The sequence below is a fragment of the Stegodyphus dumicola genome, chromosome 4, assembly GCF_044657685.1.
Source record: "Stegodyphus dumicola isolate Sdum_Otavi_A_Nest chromosome 4, ASM4465768v1".
Classification (NCBI taxonomy): Eukaryota; Metazoa; Arthropoda; class Arachnida; order Araneae; family Eresidae; genus Stegodyphus; species Stegodyphus dumicola.
In genome coordinates, this window is record NC_140771.1 from 254,343,907 (window position 1) to 254,360,962 (window position 17,056).

At 31.3% G+C, this 17,056-nt stretch overlaps 1 protein-coding gene across 1 annotated transcript in view; it reads left to right on the forward strand.

Moving 5' to 3' along the window:
* Positions 1 to 219: 219 nt before the first annotated feature.
* The window catches only part of LOC118204828 (dnaJ homolog subfamily C member 21), a 61,814-nt gene continuing 44,977 nt past the window's right edge, over positions 220 to 17,056 (forward strand). Inside the window, exons 1-4 of the mRNA XM_085816225.1 lie at positions 220 to 439; positions 605 to 733; positions 11,619 to 11,707; positions 12,364 to 12,483. Of these exons, the coding sequence (XP_085672351.1) occupies positions 343 to 439; positions 605 to 733; positions 11,619 to 11,707; positions 12,364 to 12,483 (435 nt within the window). The 5' untranslated portion in view covers positions 220 to 342. The remainder of the gene's footprint in view (positions 440 to 604; positions 734 to 11,618; positions 11,708 to 12,363; positions 12,484 to 17,056) is intronic.

Consider the following 17,056-nt stretch of genomic DNA (forward strand, 5'->3'; position numbering starts at 1 on the left):
GTTTGGAGAACAACTTGAAACGAAAAAGGTTATGTTGCTTTAAAGCTAGATTAAAGTTATAAGTTAAATCTAAGTGTTCTTTACATTTTACATGGGATAAAAAGTTGATTTTTCATTTACTGAAAATTTTTTGGTTGATATGTAGAAGTCCATAACATATCATTCTTTTAACTGCCAGCTTGCAGCATATTTGTTTCCATCGGGCTAAAAGATGTAGTGGAAATTTTAGAGTAAGTAATAATGTAAACTGAACTGTGCTTTGAGACTCGCATTGAGAAAGGTAATGGTGTGTTAGGTTTTGCTACTTAAAGATTGTGTCATTTATGTTTTTGATTAGGCAAAATGAAGTGTCATTACGAAGTATTAGGTGTTACTCCAGACTGTACCTCTGAAGATCTGAAAAAAGCATACAGAAAATTAGCTTTAGAATGGCATCCAGGTAAATGATTCTAAAATATTGTTTCTGGATATTTGAGCACTTTTCTGTGACTGCGATCTGTTCAGATGCAAATGTACTACTTTATATTTACTTTCTTGGGATTTTTCGATTGTGATATTTGAATGTTTCATATTAATGAATCTATTTTATTTGCCTTTCTCAAAGATAAAAATCTAGATAGACTAGAAGAAGCAAAAGAGACTTTTCAATTGATACAGCAAGCTTATGAAGTACTTACAGACCCTCAAGAAAGAGCTTGGTATGACCGTCATAAGGATGACATATTGAGAGGAGGTAACAGTTAGTTTTTATATCATTTTGTATTGAATTTGTGCCATTTATGGATAATGAAAATAGGTTATAAGTAAATATTTGTTATAATATTTGCATGCAAAATTTATTCCTCTTTACAATTTATGGTAATGTACGCTGTGCCAAAAAAAGGGGGGAACAGTTTTATATCTCACATTGTACTGGGCCGATTGACGAAATTGAATTTCAGTTTTTCATGTCTTTTGTGACTTTATGTGACTTCGGATATGTATTAGATTTAAAGGTACTATTCCGCTTTGAGGACCGTAAAAAAATTGCAGCGAAAATGCATGTGCAAAAGCGGCAAATCTAGCAAACGCGCCCATTTAACAGTGCACCAAATCTAGAGTACGCACTGATTTCAGATTGCATAAGTTTATATAGTTCTATATTTCTTAAGATGCCATTGAAATACTAGTTTAATTTTTAAATCCTTTTTTGATATCCTATGAATTTAACAGTTTGGGAATTGTCCATGATGAAAAGACTGCAATAGAATTTTGGGTAAAGTGCAGAATCATCCGCTGTTTGACGCGTTTTTTAAGAATTGCACATACTCGGTATCCATGTACACATCAACCTATTTTCACACACACACACACACAAAAAAAAAAAAAAAAAAGAATTGCACAAAAATGGCACTGCACACACCCTTGACTTTATCTATGTACACATCGAACTATTTTCACTTAAAAAGTAAAAGAAAATTGACAAAAATCCAATTGTTTTTACCCTTGTAAAAAGCGGCAAACAAATAAGTGGGCGATTCTGCACTTTACCGAGAATTTTTTCAAAGAAAAGGCATCATTCATTATAGAAAATTATCTTTGAACAACCAACGAGATAAAATTATGCTTTAGTGAACTCGGTAGCGAAATAGCGATGCAAGCATCCATTCAGTTATGTTTAGCAATTTTTATATAAATTATAATAATGATTAGAAATAGTTATATACTCTTATGCTTCCATTCAGTCATGTTTAGCCTTTTTTATATAAATTATAATAATAAAAAAGTATTATATGAAATTAAACTTTCATCTAAATTAAAACAACAGTCTTAGATAGCTACTTACTATTATACTTCCTTTCTTGCGTTAGGGTTGCCGCAATTATTTTTGGCAGCACTGGCATTAACTAGGCAATTTTTGGCGGCTCTCAAAACCGAATAGTTCCAATTTATATATAGCATTGTTCTAATATAAGTATTCTGACTAAAAATCGGACTTTTTCTGAAATAATATACCAATTTTTTTTTCATATTTCAATTCTACGACTCAAATTACACCAAACTACCAATTGCACGAATAGTTTTTAAAAAATTAGCTTTCAAAATTTTAGCTCATCAATGCTAATTGTATTTGGTATATATTTATTCATCTCTCTTTTGTACTAAACTTATTTGATTCTTCCTTTCACATTTTGAAATTCAGGTTCATTCCAAATAAAATTTACTCATTTTTTTTAATAATTTATTTAAAAATAATTTGTATAAATTTTTCAAAAGAAATTTAAATTATAATCTATAAATTTTTAACTATTATCTTAAAGCAGTTGTATTTCTAAGAATAACTGCAAAAAATTGCAGTTTTTTATTGAAAAGTTTCGAAGATATATATGAATTTATTTATTGGCACATTTTGAAATTTGGCATATTTTTTAAAAATGATAAACATCAAATGTGGTTTAGACACTTTGGTAAAATAGGAACGATGTGACTTTTTATCCACTCGTGCACAAAAAAAAAAAAGGTAGGAACGAGGTGCCTTTTTTTCCACTCGGGCATAATGGAAGGGAAAGGAAAATTGGTTGCCATATATTAAAAAGTTTGCCATGTGAATTATTCTTGGTGCAAAGTAAAAAAATTGTGCCATGATAAATTTTTGAATTTCTCTATACATTTCGCCCCAAATTTTACAAAATTTAATATCTAGGCATAATTTAAGTTGTAAAATCAAAATACTGAAAAAAATTATGATGTTATTTCAGAAAAAGTCCGATTTTGTGTCAGAATACCTACGTTTGAACAATGCTAGGTAAAAGTATAGTTTAGGGTACCCCTTGGCGATTTTTGGCAATACATGGATACCGATTTTGTGCAATCCTTTGACTCGTTATTTTGACTTGTGAAGCGATTTTTGTGCCAAAATAACAAGACAAACAATTGGACAAACTCAGTATCCATGTACACATCGACTTATTTTCACTTAGAGAAAGAAAAAAAAAAAAAAAAAACGAATTGAACAAAAATGGCATTGCTCACTCCTTTCACTTTATACATGTACACATCGACCTATTTTCACTTAAAAGAAAAATCCCCAAATTGCACAAAAATGGCATTGCGCACTTTTTTAACTTTATCCATGTACACGTCGACCTATTTTCACAGAAAAAAAAATCACAGAATTGCACAAACTTGCATTGCGCACTCCCTTTACTTTGTCCATGTACACATCGATATATTTTCACTTAAAAAGTCAAAGGAGCACCAAATTCTACAATATAGGCAAACAAAAAATACATAATCTCAATAAAATACATTTTAAACCAAACAATAAAATAACATATAAAAGGAAAAACATGTTATACATTTAAGCACTACCAAAAGCAAATATTCACTTACCATGATTTTCGAATTCGCTTTGTACACCCAGAGCCACGTAAAAATCAAAATATCAATCATATTCAAATGACTTTTTTCAAACTAGGTACTCTTTCTGATCGAACGCTTCACATAGTGACCATCTGAACCTTTCTTCCTACAAACCCATTCAAATCCATCTAAACGGTTTTTATGTTCGACTAGATGCATATCCTTCCTACATACAGGACACTTATAATGGCTACTAAGTAAACCTTCATTTACACACCAGTCAAGTAAAGCTCTTTTTCCCTTTCGCTCGTACAGAAACTTCAAATTAATCTTACTACATTCAGCCATTCTACCGTCTGAAGAATCAAACCAATACACACCACAAAAACGCTTACAAAACATCCCATGATTCAAAATTTCCCAGAATCATGAACCCGATTACGTCACAATAGGGTTTTCATAACATTCAACTACTCAGGTTACCATAAATGAAACAACTTGGCAATAAATCAAACAACAACTTCGCCATAATACAAGGGGTACCTTAAAGTCTACTCTACCCCAATGTATCCCTAATATGTATCCTAAGACACACTTTCGAGACCTTTCTCATTTTAGCCATCTGTTTATCCTGTTTAAGACATATATTTGCTTTAATATTTATGCAAATTTTAGTGATATTATGTGTTTTGGTTTAAGAAAAAATGAAAATTTTTATAGGTTATACATTTTTTTTTTGAAAAATTTGTAAAAATTATAAAATCAGGAAAAATATCTGAATTATATTTATATATACAATTCAGATATAAAAGAAGATTATAAAAGAAGGAATCAAAAAAGTTTAATTAAATGAGCAGTATCGTTTTACATATATATAATATATACAGTACAAAGTCTGAAATCCTAACGCGTCGGAACTTCGGTGATTCCGGAGTAGGGGTTCTTCCGGATTATAGATCATGAATTTAAATCTTGTAAGATGGCATGCAGAAATTATACAATTAAAAATATGAAATCATAATTTATGAAATGAAGAACAATTATGAACTAAAAGGTATCAAAATTTACAAAAAAAAAAAAAAGCTTAATATTTATGTTTACTTTATTAAACATTTCTTTCAATGTAAGTTGTTTAAGATGCTACCAGCAAAAATTCAAAAAGTTCCTTTTTTGTGTCATATATAGTGGACTTTCCAATGCCATACTTTCGCATAATTTTGAGACTGATAGGCCTTTATCCATTTTTTGCAGTAATTCCACTTTTTGTTTAATGGACATAGAAACATGCTTTCGCTTTGTAGATCCTTTGGCAGTTCCAGAATTGAACTTTGAAATTGAACTTTGAATTGAAACTCTTTTTGACATAATCGAAAGTTCAAGCTTATTTTTATAAAATTGTTCTAACAGTCTTCAAAAAATAATAAGCTGGATCCAATTAGAAGATTAAGGAACAGCGCAATCTGCAACATTAACTGAAATGCCTAGATAATTTTAGCCTAGCTTATAGCGTCCGTTATACATGAAACGCGCATGTGTAAACGCATTATGCACATGCGTAAACACATATGCGCATGCGTAAAAGCATTATGCGTTTACGCATGCGCATAAAGTTTGTAGCTTTGAGGTCGGATTATAGATCATTCTGGATTATGGACATCCGGATTACAGACTTCATACTGTATATATATGTATAAAAACTGATAGGTTTCAGATTTTAAATTACGTCCAAAGGGGCTTTTTTTTTAAACATTTTATGTGTTACCTTTATTTATTAAATATCATGTTCTTTGCACTTATTAAGCCATAAAATTCAGTTCAAATAAACATGTTTTTCTTGTACAACGTTGCCATTGCTCGCTTTGAAATTCTTGAGTTTGTTAATCAGAAATTCGTTAAAGTTTTACAATATATGAAATTGATAATAAAACAAATTCCAAATTTAGGTTTCCAGATGCTCATATTCGAAGGAGGATTACGTTATTCAAAATTGGATGGCTCTAGGTACCCTTGTTTTATCATAATGTGAGAAACATACGTACATTTATGTAGATTCTTCATTATTTAATTTCTTTAAATATAATACAGGGCAATCATATTTGGTGCCAACAACTTGAAAAGTGAAACAATACTTGTAGTGAATTGACGCAAAGTGCCAAAATGAAATTAATAGTCCTTTTGGGCAAATTGCCCCTTTGGACTGATAAATACAAAAAAAAAAAAAAAAAAAAAAAAAATTCTGAAGAAAAAAAAAAAAATCTAATCATGCCTAGTATTTTCATGCATTTAAGCTGATGAAAAATTATCAGTAATGATATAAAGTAAGAAATTTAGAACCAAATTTTCACAGAGACCAAAACTTGAAATTCATAAGTAATAAATTTCAAATAATCCTATAAATGCAGCAAAGAAATTTATAAATGTTAAAAACTAAAACTCTTCAAACAAGCATTTAGGGTATCTAAATTAAAAAAAATCAGTGGAATTTAAAGAAAAAATAATAAAATAGAAAAGGAATTCAATCAACTTCAGTACCACTTCATCAGAAGGAGGAACATTGAAATCTCTCTTCTACAAATATCCTTGATTTCTGGTATGCGATGAACCATTTCTATGTATTTTAATTATAATAGTTCACCTGAAAATTTTGGCCCTTCCCCATAGCAAAGAAAAAGAAAAAAAGAAAAAAATTCTAATTAAGATTTTGTACTTTAAAGAAAGAGAATTCTATTCAAAGACTTTAGTGAAAAGTTCAAATCAAAACTTTACCTTTGAATGAAGATATTATAATCCAAAGAATTTAAAAAGTAAGTGTAATTATAAAACTTTAGCGAACAGGCTTAAATAAATACTCACAGCACTTTCATTTAGAACACAAATGAAACTACGAATAAGATCTTTAGAGTAGTGATGTTTAGGGTTGCCATTTTGGCTTCATTAGAGAAACTAAAATACTGGGCGAGAAAGCAATTGCTCAAAAGGCAAAAAAATTGGAACAAAAGATAGAATTTTGAAACCAAAAGAAAAACTTTTTAAAATTTTAAAAATTTTGATTTTAAAAAAGAAAAAAGATTACTTTACTAATTAAAAAAAAAATTAAGTAAATTCAAATTTTTTCTAAAACAAAAAGGGAATAAAGAATGTCATTCAGTGTAAAGCTTTAATATAATTTTAGAATTAATTATTCTTTAAAATTATTAGACTCAATAAGGGGGCTCAAAAAGTGGTTAAACATATTTTATAATTATTTTGTAGAAATGAGTAGAAAAATGCATAAAGTTGAATTTTAGATTCTTGTAGATTTTTTATTTAAAATTACAGAAAAAGGCAAAAGAAGGTTTAAAATAGGAAGTAAAGGAAATATTGTTAGAAAAGTAAAATGTCTTCACATCATGGGCTTATCATGATGACTTTGTTTTAGAAAAGATCAAAATTTACTTATTTCATTTTAATTAGTAATGTAATCTTTTTCTTTTTCAAAATTAAAATTTTCATAGAAGTTTTAAAAAGTTTTTCTTTTGGTTTTAAAGTTGTACCTTTTGTTCCAATTATTTGCCTTTTAAGAGATTACTTTCTCACCTAGTATTTTAGTTTCACCAATGAAGCCAAAATTGCAAAATATATTTATGGCATACATATTTATATTTATGGCTTGGGAAAGGGCCAGAATTTTCAGGTTATAATTAAAATGCAATGTTTAATCTTATAATTAAAATGCATTGAACTGGTTCATTGGATAAAGAAAAGCAAGAAATTTTGTGGAAGAGAGAGTCAGTGTTTCTCCTCCTGTGGCACTGAAGTTGATTGAATTGCTCTTCTATTATGTTATTTTTTCTTTAAATTTCATTAATTTTTTTCAATTGGCCTATTGCTTGTTTGAAGAGTTTTGGTTTTAATATTTATAAAATTCTTTATTGCATTTATAGGATTATTTGAAATTTATTAATTATAAATTAAAATTTTTGCTCTTTGTAAAAAATTGGTTCTAAATTTCTTACTTTATATATATATAATATGTTGTTTCTTCCAAATTTAGAATCATTTATATATAAAAAAATTTTCAAAAAATCTAAATTAAATTTTACTTCAAAATATTTTATTAGTACTTTTTTCAAAAATTTTTTGATTTATATGCATAATTTGTGTAGGGGAAGTTTCTGTGGGCAAGAGTTTCTAAACTACTTTGGTTTTCTACTCTTATTTTTTTAATTTTAATTCTTGTCTTTTAGTTGCTAATTTCTCAAAAGTCCACTTGTTTAAATTTCTTTTTAGTAATTCACCACATTTGGTATTACTTTTGGTTTGACTTTTACTCTTGTCTACGTAAATGAGGAAACACGAATTGAATGATTGAAGAGTTAGGTTTGGAGGCAACTTCCCCTTGATAAGTCTGTCTCCTGCCTGCTCAACAATCATTCACTTATGCATTTTTCTAAATAATTTTTTATGATTAAATAATTTTTTGAATTTTATATTTATTCATGAATTTCATACTTGCACTTGATTTACATATACTCTCAGAATTTAAATGATATTGTAGATTAGTTAGCAACAACATTAATCATTTGTTTGCATTAAATTTAATTTAAATTAACTTTAAATTTGCTTTTTATGAATAGAGAATGTTTGTTAAATTCAAATTTCATTCCTTGCAGCAATGGCGCAAGAGAATTATTTAAAATGAACTTTACTTTATTCTTTTGAAGTAATTAAATATTAATATATTTTGCTTTAGAATTGCATAATAAATAATTTATTAACTCAAAGAGGTTAGAGGTATCATAAAGAGAAAAAAAAATTAAAAGCTTAGGATTGAACCAAATAAGTAATTAGATATCATGGAAATGAGTGCAAAGATGATCTGCAAATTCGCCAGTATCATCAATTTTGTTATCAAGTACCGTATTTGATGACATATAAGACACACCCTTATTTAGAAGGCCACACACAAGGAAAAAAGTTTCGTGCTGTACCACAATAACTTAAAACGTGGTTTCTTTTAGTTCTCATGTTTCGTAAAAGCCAAATAAACAGTCATTGAATGCAATTACCAAACATATTTTTATTAAGGAAAATTAACAAATGGCAAGCTATTTTGGACATGATATGTAAATTTCAATAATGAATAAATGAATGAATGGCAAGCAATCAAACATAATACAAAATAAAGCAGAAACAACAGAAAACGCAGATTCAAGGAAAACGTTGCCTATCATGAAATTAGACTTTAATCACTTTCAAAACCATAAAAATCGTTTTCACCATCATCATCATCGAAAACGAGAATATCGTCACCACTACTGTTTCAGTCATCGCTAGTATCACCTTCTTCGAATAATGCATCGTCTTCTGTTCCGTCAAGAGCATTACTGATTCCGCACTTCTTAAAGGACTTAACAATTACTTCAGCCTTTATGTCCTCCCAAGATCTTTTTACCTACTCGCAGTCCACCAGGAATGACAGTTATCTGGTTTTTTAATTCTCTCCATTTTATTCTTTATGGTTTCAGTTCTATGGGTGCTAAACTGATCCAACACCAAAAGAGAGGGTTTTCTTAAGAGTCCACCAGGTCGCCTCGCCCATACGTTCTGTAACCACAGTTTCATTCCAGTTTCATTCGTTAGAAGTTTTTCTTTTGAGTATGAAAAATGGCAGTAGTTTTGTGCCATCAGCACAACATGTTAAAACTACCGTATATCGGGTTTTTTCATGACCTGCGGTTTTTATGGTTATTGATTTAGACCCTTTAATACTCACAATCTTGTTGATGGTACATCAAATGTGAGTGGAATTTCATCCATATTTCCTATTTGAACGAGCTCAAAAGAAGTTTTTTTGCATGCATTAATAACAAACCTATGAAATGCTAGTATTTTTTCTTCATAATCTGCTGGTATTTCCTGTGCAATAGTTGTTTTTGTGCGCATTGATAAGCCTTGCCTTTTCATGAACCTACTGCACCAGCCCTCAGACCCTGAAAAGTTCTGATTCCCATGTTTTTCTGCAAATCATTTGGCCTCATTGATTATCATTTTGGTTAAAACACTTATCCCAGATTTCCTCTTATCTATCACCCACATTTTTACACCATTTTCAAGTTCAGGCCAAGATGGAGCTGGGCATCGAAGGTTATGTTTTTATTTTTTAGCAGTCTTCAGTTGATCTTCCTGCAGTCGCCAAGTATGTATCATTTTTTCGGTAGGTGGTGGACCGAAATGCCTTGCTGCTGCTCTGTTTCCATTCACTTTGGCATAGTTTAACACTCCTAGTTTATACTGAATTGTATAGCTTAATCTCTTGTTTCCTGTAGTCATATTTTCCAGGGTATTTTTTTTAAACAAATAGTTTTAAGCACCGATACCGACACGTTTATACAGAGTAGCACCGATACCGACACATGTGTCGGCTGAGTCAAAGAAAGTCTATGTAAAGAAGGAAAGGCTCTATAGACGTAATGTGACCGTCGAACCTGTTCGAACTTCGACATCAGCTTCGAGCTTTGGCGCTTTTTGGCGACAGATATTTCACGCATGCGCAAAATAATTATGGCAGATGTAGAAAGAGTTATGTGTGTCTAGACCTTTATCCGGGCTAAAAATAGCATTCAGTATTGAAAGTTAACCTGTGTCCTTCACGTATAAGACGCAGGTAACTTTTTTGAGACCAAATTTAGGAAAAAAAGTGCGTCTTATATGGCGTCAAATATGGTAATCATCTCAATAATTTTGAAACCCAGGAAGAAGACCCGACTGCTTATCACCTGATTTTTGGATGTTGGATTATAGGAAACACTATTAATGCCAGTATCTTAACTCCTGTCCAGCCATTCTTATCTTATCTAATCACTGTGTCTTATCTCGTTCCTTTGCACTTTGGCAGCTGAGGATGATGGTTCAGTAAAACCATCGAAACTAAACTGTTACCTCTGCCCCCTCCAATATTCAGCCATTAATTTTAAAAATGTATGGTATCTGATTTAGAATACTTGCCCACCAAGCAGGGCCTGTTTTGCCTGTCATTACTCTCCTACTTTCAGCCACTCCCATCTTTTCAAGCTAGCACCTGGTCTCTAGCCACATCTTCAAACATCCTGCTTTCAAATTGTATTCACTAGATCAGCCTTGGATGCCTGCTACGATGCTTGCTTTGCCGCTACACGTTCTTCTGAAAGACTATTGACTTTGCAACGAGAAGTATATTACGTTGATTGCTGTCTTTCTTCATAAAGATTTTTGTCTTCAGAAGTCTGAAATGCTTTACATTTCTGCTGCCTATTATTATCTACTGGGGAAAGGGTTCACTTTGAATACTCAATATGATTGACTTCATGGCTTGAGAAATAGCTCAGGCCTTTTTCTCAACTGCTTCACCATCTTTATTAGCCATAAGAAATGCTATGTTATATTCCCCCCTTATGCTACTGACCTCAGGATTGAGCATCGGCTTATATAGCATCGGCTTATAAGTATATTGTCTTGTGTCCATATTTACTGAAACAGAATATTCAGATTTTACCATAAAATTACTAAAAGATTAAAAGTTTTTTAATTGTCAGGATTCAATGTGTTTGTATGAATAGAAATATCTGTGAGAAGCATTAAATCACATAGATTTTCACATTTTTACCCAGTGAATATAATCTCTGCCTTATTCTTCCATACCTTGTATCTACCTCCGTGCTGTATAGGTTACTGTTGCAGACTGTACAACATAGAGCCCAGAGCCAGAGACAGTGCAACCGTTGTGATTGCACCTAATGGCAAAATTTTAAAATTTAGAGAAGTAATGTGCAGCAAAATTTAGGAATGGCAAAATTTTTAGAATTGAGGGAGTTGCTGGGCAGTAGAATTTATCATCCATAGGGATTGTACCAAGCAGCAAAATACTTAACGTTGGCCTCTTGTTGAAAATGCACCTTTTAGTTTGTGCCAAGTGACCACATTTTATGTGGAAAGTAGGACTGGTGATTTTAGGTTATGCTTGCAAAGTAGTATCTTCGTGCGTTATGCATTCAGTACTTTTCCAAATACTTTTAATTTAGTTGAATTTCTTTTCTCTCTCTTAAAATAAATTAGGACCATGAAATGTTCTCCAAAGGAAAATTTTAAACTAACTGTATATGGACCTTGGGTATATCTCATTGTAGCAGAATGAAAATTCCCATTAACTCATTATCTATTAATTAACTAAAAATAAAATTATAAAAAAAACTTTAAAATTGTGTTTGAAATGTAGTTGCTATATTTGAAATTCAGCTGTTCAAAATATTATCTTCTAGATGCTGAAGAAACATATAAAGATGATTGTTTAAATGTATATCAGTATTTCAACACCAGCTGCTTTAAAGGCTACAATGATGAAGAAAAGGTATGGGAATTTTATGTTGATTATATGTCTATTTTTTAAATCATGTTTAAGCAATTTTCATAACCATCCATTTGTAATTAATTTTTACAATTTTAGTTTCATTTTAATTCGTTTTTTAAGGAAACAACAGCACCGTGCTTATTGCAGTGTGTAAACTTTTACTAATGCAAAGCATTTTTGTCATTTCCTTATTATTATGGCCCTTTGCTATTATTTAAATAGTGCCAAGGTAAGTGATAAGTTATTAATATGTCTTACTATCAACAAATGACCCAAATTTGAATGTACGAACGTAGCCATGAAAGAAGGATCTCTATAAGCAACTGTGGTTAAGACTGCCAATCATTTGGCAGTTTATTGATAATCTTGGCACTCTTTAAATATGGGATCATAATAATAAGGAAATACCAAAGTTTCATTTTTAAAATAGAAAAAAAATATATTCTTTTCTCGGCAGGATAATTTTATAACTAAGCATTTAATAAACAGTTTGTATTTTATATTTTGCCATATCTTTTTCCACAAAAGTTAGCATAATGTGTAGTTATGCAATAAAGCTTAAAAGAATTTCTTTTGTTAATTGCTTATTTATACCCTCTCTTACCTTTTCTTATGCCCTCTATGTTTTAATTTCCTTATCATATACTCTGTTACAGGGATTTTATACCATATATAGACAAGTTTTTGAAAAAATTGCAGCTGAAGACAGACCGTTTATGGATGAAGAAGACATCGATATTCCTAGTTTTGGATACTCTTATAGTTCTTATGATGATGTAAGTTGCAGTTCATAGAAAATTTTTATTAATGTCTTAGGTAAAAGTTTTGGTACTTTAACGTTTTTGCCCAGCGCTTCTGCAAAGTCACTAGTCATCAGCGAGTACTTTTTTGCCAACCTAATACGTGAAAAGCAGTAGCCATTTTAAAGTGAAACGAATTGCCAGTGGCAATTTGTTTCACTGTTGGGTGGATAATGCAAAAGTACCAAAGTTTTTCATGAAAATTTAATTATTAATTGATCTTAAAGTTATGTGTGTCTTAACTTCTGTTTAAAAAAGGAAAAGAACAAGCTAATGTGGTTAATACCTAGCATGAGTAAATTCTACTAGAAGTTCAGATTTAATTTTCAAAATCATCCTTATGTGTAATTTTATAACAGATACATTTTCATCAAAAATTATTAATGCAACTGTTGCATTATCCATGCAGTCTTGAGAAGAATTACCAGGCAAAGCACATGTCGCCAAAGTAAGCAACCCAGAATTTAACAGAAATGTTAAACCTATAACATAAAGCAGATTTTCTTTAGGCTTGCTTTCGGAGCTACGAACGATTCCGTGTGACTCAATCGCTGTGGGGAAAGTCCCTGGACACTGGCATTATGTGCCGCATGGAAAACCTATAACATAAAATCTGGAAACCAGTAATTGTTACACGTGCATTATGACAGAATATAATGCCCCATCTCTCTCAGTAGTGGCGGTAGTAATTCACATGGTTTCATGATCGATTCACATGATTATGGTTTGTTTTTGTTGTAATTAGTACAGAGTTTTGTTTTTTCTTTTGATGAATTATAATACTGCTTTATGCAGGGTTGCCACGCTACCTGGAAAACCGAGAGGACCGGGAAAAGTCAGGGAATTCGAAAATTGACCAAAATATTCAGGGAAAAGTCAGGGAATTTAAGTATTTTTGTCAAAATCTGGAAAAGTCAGGGAAGTTCATACAACGATCCCGCCAAAAAAAGCGATTTTTGCGCCGACGTCGGAAGAGGTAACTTTTTTGGTGAATTATGTATCACGTGAGTGTCATTCGGGTAGCTGGCATAGAGCCAATTTTCGCAGCTCCAATTTGATTGTCTTTTAGAAAGGCAAAGCAACTTTCCCACAACTTTTGGTTTCCAATATTCTCGAGAATCGCATGTGCAGTGCATGAACTAAAGAAAGTACCTGTTCTCGTATAAAACAAAATGGGTTTAATCCTAGTATACGGTACCATGGAAGTTAGAATCAAAGAATATGTATTGTAAAGAAGGAAAACCTCTCTGCAACAGACGTGGCTGTGGCTCCGTTCCATCATAGAGGGAAAACAGCTGTGCATGTCTGATATATCTGTTGCCAAAGCTCGAAACCGGTGTCGAAGTTCGAAGGTCACGTTATCAAGAGTTCATAAAATGAATATTGTTTAAAATTTCTTTAACCACTTGCGCTAAAAAGACGTGTTTGCACGTCAAGATGCTTTTGTCTCAAACCGCGAGCGACGTGAACACCACGTCGATAAGCATTTATCGCAAAAATGAAAATAACGTGGTGCACACGTCGACTAACAACGAGATTGTTTATTTCTCGAGTTACAGCTCTGGATTGCACTCGCAGATGTGGAGCGGCGTAAATGAGACACTTTACGGGTTATATTGTATTACTTGTTATATTGTAGCACACGGCACCGCAACCGTGAAGTTTAGTCTTAGCGCAAGTGGTTAAACTCTAAAGGAAAAGAAAATATTTTTTGGCGCAAGTAAATTAATTCATGGATTAGTTATTTTCAGGGGAAAAAAAAAACTACGAAAATCCGTTTTTAAAATTATTGTGAAAAATCCAAGAAGAAACGTCCTTTGATAAAACGTTTCTTCTTGGATTTTTCACAATAACTTAAAAACGGATTTTCATAGTTTTCTTTTTGTCAAAAAGCGTTTCTTCTTAACACGTGTTTCTCAATTTCCTGTACACATCGCGGAGAGGGAAATTCTGGCCGCCAGGTTCCGTCGCCAAATCCCTTGGCAAATTTTCCCTCCGCATTCTAGCGGCGTAATAGCATTTTACTTGTATGGAACCTTTTCTTCTTTACATAGACGTTCTCTGGTTAGATAATAATGGGATTTGGTGACATCTTGATGCGCAGTAAACGGGTCATTTTGGTCTTAGCGACAATTTTCAAAATCGTGCCAAAGCCTTACCGTATACTAGAATTTTACTGCAAAATCTTTTTAAACCTTTTTTTTTTTCTTTTTAATAAATACCTTGCCACTTTGCGGTAAAATAAAAAAATAGTAATCAGTCATCTAGGCTAGCCATGTAATATAACTATATTCCCTAAAATATCGTTGATTATTCTAATTCAATTTTTAAGTAATTATTTGTATGTTATTCATATAATTTAATGTTGCTTCTTCCCTCTAAATTTATTTATTATTAGTAAATAATATTTCCAAATTTCAGGAAATTTTCTCTGGCATAATCCTGAAATTAATTATAGCAGTATGATGACATACCATCACGAAATTTAATGCACATATTTTTTCCTTATGTATGCTGCAAAATAAATATAAAATACCTCAATTTATTAAAATAGATTTCTTTCTTTCGTTTAGCTGCAGAATGTCTGCAAAAAAAGCCTTATTTTATTCCAGATTGGGAAGATTCTAATCTCAATCTTCAGTGGAGAAAACAACAACTATTATAATTATATTTGTGTTTTCAAGTGTTAAGGTGCCTTTTAAGAACATACCTCACGCAAATTAAATTTACCTAAAATCTACCTAACTATTTAGCATTGCGTTGTGATTTATAAGGACCGGATTAGCCTCGTGTTGAACTGGTGATGATCATGAGTAATAATTAAATAAAACATACATTTGTTATCCAATATATATATATCTTAAATTTTATTAAGTTTCTTAAGTGGAAAACTAAACAAAATTATCAAACAAAGTATACCAAGAATAATTAAGAATAAATGTCCTCTGGGATTTATTGAATAATTAAGTGAATTTGCTACACAATACAAGTAATACCATAATTAATTTACCTCTTAGCACAGCCAACGTACATTACGCGGATAGACTGGAATTTTCTTGAAACACACCTGGAAAAGTCAGGGAATTTCATTCTCCTGTTTGAGTGGCAACCCTGTTTATGCCTGTTAATGAAGAAAAAAAAGTGTGTATTTCAGTATGATCAATGATGCATCATTATCCATTATGCATTTTGTCTCTAATGTAGCACTGAAGTAAGGATATTCTATCAAACTGCTGACTGACTTTTCAGATATGTAAGGCTATGGTTTATAGAGTGGCTGGCTGCGTAATGCATGCGAAAACATTGCTCATCCTTAAGTTTTGGACATGTATGTGGGATTATTCTTTGCCTAATCTCATTTCTTGTGATAATACTTATTGAGAATATTAATGGAAAATAATTATGTGTCTTTTAAAGGATATTTAGTAATATGATTTTTTGTTACTTATGTATTATCTCATCAACCATGAAGCTGTCACCAAATAGTGTCAGCACTAATTATGGACAAGCATGACATAACAATGCACTGGTAACATCAGTGCCTTTCTCTGATGTAACGCGAGTGACTTTTTATAAACCACATTTTACTTTTATGAACAAGGATATATAAATCGAGTGTACTGCTGTGTTTTATCTTATATTTAGAAACAAATGATTGATTTAGAAACAAACTTTGGGATCTGCAAGTTATGGGATTCTGGGGGGGGGCTGTGTTTGAAACTGTATATGAATATAATATGGTCAGATAGATATGGCCAACAAAACAGTAATAAATTAGAACACTTACCTGTAGGAAGTGTGTACTTCATTGTGCACATCTGCAGTAATGAAGTGTGTACATTATGAATAGAGTTTCCAGTAAAATTAGAGAATCTAGCAAAATAATAGACATTGATGAGAATATACGCTCACACACACACACACAACAACAACAAAAAAAAAAAAAAAAAAAAACTCGCATAAATAAAGTAGGTTGAATACTGATTTTTTATTAAATAAAGAGGTGTTAATTCCTTCAGAATTCCACAGAATTGAATGGTTTATCTTAGATAGGATTTGCTGAGTTTAAGTAGTGTGTAATATGGACATGTATAGTTCAGTAGTAGTCAATGTTAGAAATGAACATTTCATTTCAACAGCCTACCATCAGATCTAGAAATAATAACTTGAATTATGTATTGTAGACATTTATAGACTTATATATTCTAATACTTTGTTTTAAAATCTAGTGTCTGATTAGCTCTTGCAATTACTGATATGAAACAGTAAAAGTCTGAAATAGCTAATAAAATATTTACTTTGTTGTTTTTTCGCCAGCTGGCAATAATTGTTGAAAATAAAGTATCAGTGTGAGTTTGTGAAAACTTGTTTAAAACAGTTTCAGTGTGGTCATATATATAAACCTTTAATTCATTTTAAAACAACTGTGTGTCTTACCCTTCATCCATTAAAATGAGCCATGGTATAAAAAAGATAAATCAATTTTTAAAAGATCAATAGAAAATAGACAGAACAATTTGAAAGGACTACATCTTCAATTCTAGCTTAG